The sequence below is a fragment of the Phaseolus vulgaris genome, chromosome 9 (assembly GCF_000499845.2).
Source record: "Phaseolus vulgaris cultivar G19833 chromosome 9, P. vulgaris v2.0, whole genome shotgun sequence".
Taxonomy (NCBI): Eukaryota; Viridiplantae; Streptophyta; class Magnoliopsida; order Fabales; family Fabaceae; genus Phaseolus; species Phaseolus vulgaris.
Genome location: NC_023751.2, coordinates 31,272,576 through 31,281,175, shown reverse-complemented (window position 1 = coordinate 31,281,175; position 8,600 = coordinate 31,272,576). Strand labels below are relative to the sequence as shown.

At 34.2% G+C, this 8,600-nt stretch overlaps 1 protein-coding gene across 3 annotated transcripts; it reads right to left on the bottom strand.

Moving 5' to 3' along the window:
- Positions 1-2,317: 2,317 nt before the first annotated feature.
- Positions 2,318-6,006, bottom strand: LOC137821741 (pentatricopeptide repeat-containing protein At1g02060, chloroplastic). 3 transcript variants are annotated; one of them, XM_068626477.1, is made up of 4 exons: positions 5,709-6,006; positions 5,027-5,307; positions 4,701-4,923; positions 2,318-4,615 (listed from the first exon to the last, which is right to left on the bottom strand). In XM_068626477.1, exons 3-4 carry the CDS (start codon positions 4,781-4,783, stop codon positions 2,512-2,514), a joined length of 2,187 nt encoding a protein of 728 aa, XP_068482578.1. In that variant the 5' UTR covers positions 4,784-4,923; positions 5,027-5,307; positions 5,709-6,006; the 3' UTR covers positions 2,318-2,511. The 3 variants fall into 3 exon arrangements, with proteins under 3 accessions (XP_068482578.1, XP_068482580.1, XP_068482579.1); XM_068626479.1 differs by having other exon boundaries at positions 2,318-4,592; XM_068626478.1 differs by having other exon boundaries at positions 5,027-5,452; positions 5,709-5,958.
- Positions 6,007-8,600: the final 2,594 nt, after the last annotated feature.

Below are 8,600 nucleotides of genomic sequence, written 5' to 3'. Positions count from 1 at the left end.
ATGCCAGGCTATATGGATCATAAGGGTCTTAAAAGGCCTAAATCATGTTCAACACAAAGGCACCATCATTATGTGTGACAATACCTCCACAATTAAACTCTCAAAAAATCCAGTAATGCATGGAAGAAGCAAACACATCAGAGTGCGTTTTCATTTTCTTAGAGACCTTGTGAAAAGTGAAAAAATTGAGTTAGTTCATTGTGGAACTCAAAAACAAGTTGCTAATGTGATGACCAAAGCATTGAAGTTGGAAGCTTTTTAAAGACTTAGAGAGAAGATGGGAATGTGTAGCCTCACTGAGATAAACTAACTGCAATTTGCAGCTAGTTTAAGGGAGGGTTTGAAGAGGTCTTTGTTAGTTCTAGTTTGTTGCTTGATATTAGGAGCCTTTAGTTTTCTGTTTCGATAAGTCCTTATTAGTAGGAAAACTAGTTATCTTTAATTTGTTCTGTTTAGCTGTTTATCTTTAGCTATTTTCTTGTAATCTGTTATCTTGTAAAGGCTATATAATGCCAGTTTGAGATTGAATAAGATATTGAGATCAGTTTGCTAACAAATTTACTTGTAGCAACAATTCTAGTTTTACAAATTGATTCTACATTGACCACCTATTGCAGGGTGAGAGTTTCACCATTCTTCGACATTGGTGTCTGTCTGGTTCTCATGATGCGGGTGTTGGTTCTCTTCTATAGCAAAACTTGAGTTGTGGGGACAATTTTAATGGGCCCCACGGTGGGCACCAAATGTTCTCACCAGTTCGAAGTCGATCGGATTATGGATGAAATCGTCTCAGTCTCCCTTTAGGGTCTCGATCGGCTTAATGGATGAGGCGCTGGTAGACTCCCTCAAGGTTTTAGCGAACCAATATTCTGGGGACGAGGGGGGTTCCTCTTGCGATTACACTCCGACGCTCAAGTCAGTGAGAGCATTGTATATAGTGAATATATTGCAAAGATGAAAGTTGATATACTCCCTGTGGGTGGTTGTCTATTTATAAGCCTTCGTGGGCTTGGATTTTTGACTATGGTTCCTCCAGGCATCAATGTTTCATATTATGGTAACTTTACATAAAATCTAAATATCATGTAATATAATCGAAGCATTTATGTAATATAATAAAGGATATTAGGAAAATAAATTAGGGCATTTTTGTGATATAATGAGGAAATATTTATAGCGTAATCAGGAATATTGCGTCAACATTTATAGTGTAATCAGGAATATTGCGTTTAGCATTTATAGCGTGATCTGGACAAACTCTGATGAGTCTCTCAGTCGGTATGGAGACCAGGGTTGCTCGACCTAATTCCTAGCCATTTATTAGGACGATACATAAATCAAAAGTCTTAATGTGGTGACGTTGCCATGGAAAAGCCTTGCCCTCCATTGAAAGCAACAATAATCTTGCTCTTTGCTGTATTGGGGTGTCCTCTAATTCAAAAAATTGTTCCACTTTGACCCTCCAATCCCGAAAATTGGATCCATCAAATGATGGAAAAGACAATTGGGTTCGATCAAGCACCGAAGAAGAGTTCTTGACAAGTTCTTGATTTGTGCGAGAAGATGGAATCTGTGTAAATTGCCCCCAACAGACATGGAAGAAATTAAACCTTCAACAACTTGTTGTAAACCTTGTAAAGATTTCTGGGTTGCGGCTTGGGAATCTGCCACCAGTTTCTCCAAAGAATCCACCCTTGATTCTACATCTTTATTGGTCACCATCCCACTTAGCAAGCTGATACCACTGTTAAGGTAGTTTCCAATAATAATCTCTCTTTTTCCTCTAGATCACACAATTCACACTGTTCTCACTTTGGTGTTCACTCACACACACAAAGGTATGCTCTCACAACACAAATGTTGGTAGGATAGAAGTAAAATTGTTATTATATTAATTCAAAGCACCCTAGAAGGACTTATAAACCCCATGTTACAAACTAACTACTAACTCTCTTTTTAAAAGAGTTATATAACCCTTTTCTCTTGCAAAACTAACTACTAACTTTGTTTTAAAAGAGTTATATAACACTATGTGGTATGCATTTCTACTAAGGAGACTTCAAGTTTAAATTGATTCATTACTGCCCAAAACATTAGTGTAGTTCTTTCACCAGCGTACTATAACATTATCAGTTCATGGAAAATCTTTTTACTTGCAATGAGAAAGATCTTGCAGCTGAGGCAAAAGCAGCCATTCAAGAAGTTTCAATCAAATTTATTATTAATATTTAATTGCTAATATAAATATTCTTAGTACATTACTATTACTTAATTAGCCTTTGATGATAATCTCAAGAATAAGATTTAAGGAATAATCTTAATTGAATCACCAGTTACCGGCCTCTTTTCTTGCCATTCTAGCTTCCCAACTGTTGCATACTCAATCACTTTAGTTTATACATTAAACTATTATATTGTACTTTATCAGATAAAGATCATCTTCAAGCTGTAGAAGCTAATGATTTTAACTTTCAATAGTCAAAACAGAATATTAAAACAGCAAGAAATGATTCAGACTTTAATAGCCCTGGACTTCTTACAGCTATGATTTCCCTTTGATCCATCTGAATTCTCCAGTTTTGGTAATCTCTTTGATATAAATACTGCTTCCTCTCTTCTTCCCCTTTCCTCTAAAGCAGCCATTAGATCATTTAGACATGTCAATTCCTGACATAAACCGTTCTCCACCAATCCATAGCATAAATTAAATGCTTCTGAGACCTTGTTAGCTTTACAAAGATTCAAAACAATTGCATTACACAAATCAATATCGACATTCTGATGAATTTCCAAACTAAAAAGCAACAGTTTGCATGCTTCTGACAGCTTTCCTCTCTCAAAAAGAAATTGAACCACTTCTTCTATTTTAACCCGGTATCCATTCTTATAAAGCAAATCAATAATCTCAAATGCTCTTTCATGCTGTCCACATCCAAAAAGTAGCTTTAAACTCTCAGTTGACATGTTTATATTCTGTCTAACATTTTTCTCCAGCATCATCATAATAACACAGGCAGACTCATGAGCACAACCCTTTTCCAAAAGTTTTGCCAGTATAGAATGCCAGGTGGCTGTTTTAGGTTGATAGGAGCTCTTAAGCATTTTCTCTAGTGTCTCCTTTGCAAGCAGAGGCTTATTCTTTAAAAGAAAACCATCAATCAAATAATCATATATATCAACATCAGGAAGAAAGTCTCTTCTTAGCATCCACACTAAAAACTCATATCCACTTTCATATGCACCTTCTTTACAATGCCCCATAATCAATGTTTTGTATGACTGGGCATCTTGTGTGCCCCTTTTCATTAACTGTCTCATTACCCTCTCAGCCTTCTTACTCTTCCCATGTTCACACAAATACTGAAAAAGAGGACTGTAAGCAGCCACAAGTGGCTTGGAGCCAAAATTACACAAAAGGATTTCCTTCTCAAATAACTCATCAAATAGCAACTCTGCCATATCGTAGTCCCCTTTCTGACACAAACTACGTATCAGAGTGCTGTACGAGGCTGAATCCATACGGACCTGAAATTTCTTCATGCTTTCAAACACCTTCAATGCTTCATCCAGATTTCCTGCACAACAATGCGAATGAATAATCGTATTGAAGGTAAATGTATCAGGGCTAAAACCTCCATTGTCTTTCATCCATTTCAAAACATCTTTCATCTTGTCCAACTTGTGTGCCTCACAAAGCCCTTTTATCAAAGTATTATATGTAATCATGTTGGGCTCAATGCCCCGGCCACTCATCTCTTCAAGAACAACCAATGCCTCATCAACTTCTTGCTTCATACAATACCCTCGAATCAAAGTGGTATAAGTAACAACATTAGGATTCAAACCCTCACATTTCTTGGTCATAGCATTTACTAAATTCCGAGCAATTCTGACCTTCCCCGCTCTACACAAACCATCAACAAGCGTGTTATACGTGACAATATCTGGATCACAATTAACAGTAGCCATCTCATTGAAGAACCGAAACCCTTCATCGACCATTGAGTTCTTGCAAAATCCTCTGATCAAAACATTGTATGTACAAATGTCTGGAGTAACACCATATGTATGAAGCATTTCATCATACACCTCTTTGGCCATATTGGTGCGACCCCTTTTAAGCAAAATAGACAAAACAGAATTGAAGGTAACCACGGATGGGGACACAGCAACGGACTTCATGGTTTGGAAAAGCTTCAAGGACTCTTTGAAGAGGCCCGCTTCGGCGTAGCTTCTGATGAGGGTATTGAAGAACCTGTCCCCAAGCTTGACGGTTCCGTTGGACTTTTTCTCGATGGAAAAAAGCAAGTTTCGAGCCACATTTAGGTTCCTATGGCGACCCAGAATTTGTAGCATGATGAAGTAGGACTGAGCTGTGTGGGGAAAACCACTTTGCTGAGCCCACTTAAAAAAGTGGAGGGCTTTGGAAGGGTCCTTGATGAGGCGAAGTGTTCGGAGCACCGTCGTTTTGGAGAGAGGGGTGGGCAGAGGAGAGACCAACGCGTTTGACCATGGTTTGGAATTTATAAGATCGGCCATGTTTTTGGCGGTTTTACTTGCATTTCGTGATCTGAGTCTTGCGTTTGGAGATTCTGGGTGGTCAGAACAAAAGCACCTGAATCTTAAGAATCTGTTATGCAGGAAAAAAACACAAGAAGGGGGCACAAGAAAAGAAAAGAGATGAGTTTCAAGAAATGCACCTAAGGTGGGAATTGAAGGTGGGGACGGAAATGAAACGGAGATTTGAAAATAGTTGTCGTGACGAGATACTAAGAGAAACCATGTTGAAGGTGTGAACTCAGTAGTGCATTGCTCGAAATCCGATCCTCTCCCGTGTCTTGCGTCTCCAGTCCAACTCTCTTCAGATGCTTTAATATATATTTATATACATACATATATAGTTTTTTTTATAAAGATAAAACTCTGCAAAAAAAAAAAGGAAAATGTTACAGTGACCAAAGCAAAATCTACGAGTCAAGAAAAATTATACTCCGAAAACCTTAATCTATTCCTGAAAAAATCTTACCTAATATAACACCACACCAATATGGCTTTCTTGTTCATAGCATTTACTAAATTTCCAGCAATTATGACCTTCCCCGCTCTACAAAAACCATCAACAAGCGTCTCATAACATCCTTATCACAATTAAAACTAGCCATCTCATTATAGAACCGAAACCCTTCCTCGACCTTTGAGTTCTTGCAAAACCCTCTGATCAAAACATTGTATGTACAACTGTCTGGAGTAACATCATACGTGTGAAGCATTTCATCGTACACCTCTTTGGACATATTGGTGCGACTCCTTTTAAGAAAAATAGGCAAAACAGAGTTGAACGTAACCACGGAGCGTATATAGGAACATCAAAATGCTTTAACATAAAACCACAAAAACCCAACGAAGAGTAAGTTCACACATTCCTCTTAAGCAAATCCTCTTCCACCGCCACCTTGTTACCCCCAACATAGTCCAAATAACCCCAGGGGATTACAAATCCCATCAAGGGGGAAACCAAAACCACAAAAACCAGAGACAAAAAATCAAACACCTCGCAGTCAATCAAAAACCAAGAAAGAAAATACCTGAACTTATCGTGTAGAATCACCCCATAGAAGGAGGAGTCAAACCACATAACAAGGCTAGAAACCCTGAGGCAAAAAGAAAAACAAAGAACCAAAAAACCAAAAAGGGAAAAAGGGAAAAACCTTATATGCTTGCAGCATAACCGCAACCGCGAACAAGACCAAACACCTGGTGTGCGTGGCAACGTGCAGAACCATCTCCCTTCTTTTGTTCTTTCTCTCAAGAAAGTTACCTACTAGAAGCCATGCAAATGGCGATGACCACGTCGTTGTAGTGAGGTTGGAGACCGGCACTGAAGCAACAACAACGTCGTATGGCTACAATGGTGTGTCACGTAAAACGCACAGAGAAGAGAGATAAAACTTCAGCAGCACCTTCTAAAGTAGACGTGATTTCATTTTATCATTTTGAGTTTGGTGTAAACTTTTTTATAATAACAAAAACTTATAATTCTTTGTAATTTTACCGTTATAATTATCTTTTATGTATACTTTTTTTTTTATTGATGTCAGTGTCCTGTGTTTTTAATATATCAACTTCTTATAATTTTAATCTTTAAGTTTTGCAATTATTTTATATGTATATATATTTTTTTTTCTTATCTCTTTTAAATTCAATTAACTTTATTTTCTTAATTTTACTATCTATAAAATAAATTATCCACAATAAAATTATAAGGTGAAACACACTATCATAATCATTCCTGAGTTTGATAAGATTTGTAGTAAACATTTGATGAAATTCGTACTAAGCATTTGGATGTTTTCGATCTTTTGTGACTTTATAAGGTATTGATAAATATTTTTTGTTTTACAGATGAATCTGTATTGAGATATCATAAAAGCAGTTGAGATAATTCTTCAATGGCTTGTTCTCTTATTGTTTAATCTCAATAAGGTTTGCAATCATATGAGGCTCTATTTTGTTGTTCGCAAACTGCTGCATGAACATTTGGGAGAAAATTTGGAAAGATATAACTACTTCCATTACAAGGCGGTTGGGGTTTCCTTGAAAGTTTCCACGAACATTTTACATTGAACCGTGTTCAAGTCACTCGAGATTAGGATCTCGAAAAGCTTTAAGGTGATTCTCTGGATCTCCTGATTCAGGGTGTGATTTCGATACCATATAGTGTGGTGGTATTGGTTCATCAATGAAGGTCGGGTACTCTTTAGCTGATCATTTGTCTATGCAAAGCTTGTTGCGACTCCTCGTTAGTTCTATGTAACTCTTCATGTGCTCTCAAAGCTTCCTCCATTAAATGTTGTGAAATTTCGGCCTCTTTACCTAACATGTCTTTCTCTACTCGAGTCTCCTCTAGTCTTCTTCTAGCCTCCGCATTTTTCTACCACAACTCCTGCATGATGTCTAAGATTTGCTATAAAGTTAGGACATGGCCATCTTCCTTAGGTTAAGCCTTCTATAGTTGATTTCTCATGATGTTGTTGTCCTATTTCTGGAGCTAAGAAAGTTTTTCTATGTGCTATCCTGTGAAGGTAAGAAAAGTTTTGCCTAATTTGTTCTTATTTGACTTTAAGCTAGTGAGCTCAAATGTCCTATGCCATATGAGACATATCCTATTTATGGAGATTTCATCCTCACTTTACCAACATTTGTAGGATCAATTTAAGTACTTAAAAACTAATTCGAAAACAAGCTCTGACATCCAAATATTTAATCGTTGCTTAAGTTTCCAAAGTTTTGATGAAATTTTTTTCACTCCCACTAATATCGTTGAGCCTGACAAAGATGACATCATATAACTGACCCACACATCATTTAACATGTGATTCATGGTCAACAAACGTGTCGTCCAAAAAGTGAGATTCTAATATTCTTATATCTTAGTTCACACCACTATATTAAAAACACTACTTTAAAGTATTTCTCACTAGGTCAATAATGATTGTCACCTTAAATTTAGGACACTACCTTATGAAAATACTTTTATATTTTATATTTTTATTATATTGTGTTTTCACTTATTATAATATATTTAATTAAAAAATTATTTAAAATTATACTATAAAGTTAAAAAAAGTGTATATATAAAAAATAATCATAAAAAATTATTATTTTTTATAATATTATCTATAACCATTAATGAAGAGAACATACACAATTCATTACTAACTCTACCCTCATTAATATAATTTATTTTATTAACTTTATTATTTATACAAAACTACTTATAAAAAAATAATAAATACCCTCAAATATTATATAATTATAAATTAAAAAATACATTTTATTTTATAATTAGGTTATAATAATCTTTATTTTAATAGCTATTATAATATTTAATTTTTATTATATTTACTTTTATAGTGTACATAAATCTTTACTATTTAATTATTTTAGTAACTATTTTATAAAATTAATTAATTATCCATAATAAAAAAATAGAAACTTATTTATTTTATAATTACTTTTTATGAACATATTTTCTTTATAAATTTAATAACATCTTTCAAGTTTAACATTTATTATGTAAAATATATTTTTATTTTTATATTTATTTATTATTATAAGAAAAAAAATGAGCACAACACATATGCATGTGTTTTCACTAGTAGTTATATAATAAAAATATTTGTAAATTTCATCAAAAAGTAAAAACTACAATAAAATATGTGTAAAAAAGTATCACAAAATATTTTAATTCTTATTTAAAAATACGTAATTATAATTACACAATGAATTTTTCTTAAACTTTTATCGGTAATTCTTTAGATAATAGAAGTTAAAATTTGGTTAATAAATATAAAAGATAAAAAAAAAAGTATACACCCAAAATTTCAAAATTCAATTCTATTATCAATTGCTATATATTTATTTCTGAATTTTGATTTTTTTTTTAAACTGGCAAAGGATATTCTTCTTAAAATAGTAGTCTCTATGTAAAAATTTAATTTGGTGGAGATTTGATGGATCAATTAAATGTTTTTTATCATTTAATTCTATTTTTCTTATTTAGTTCACATGAAACAGAGATATTTTGTTTATTTTTGTTT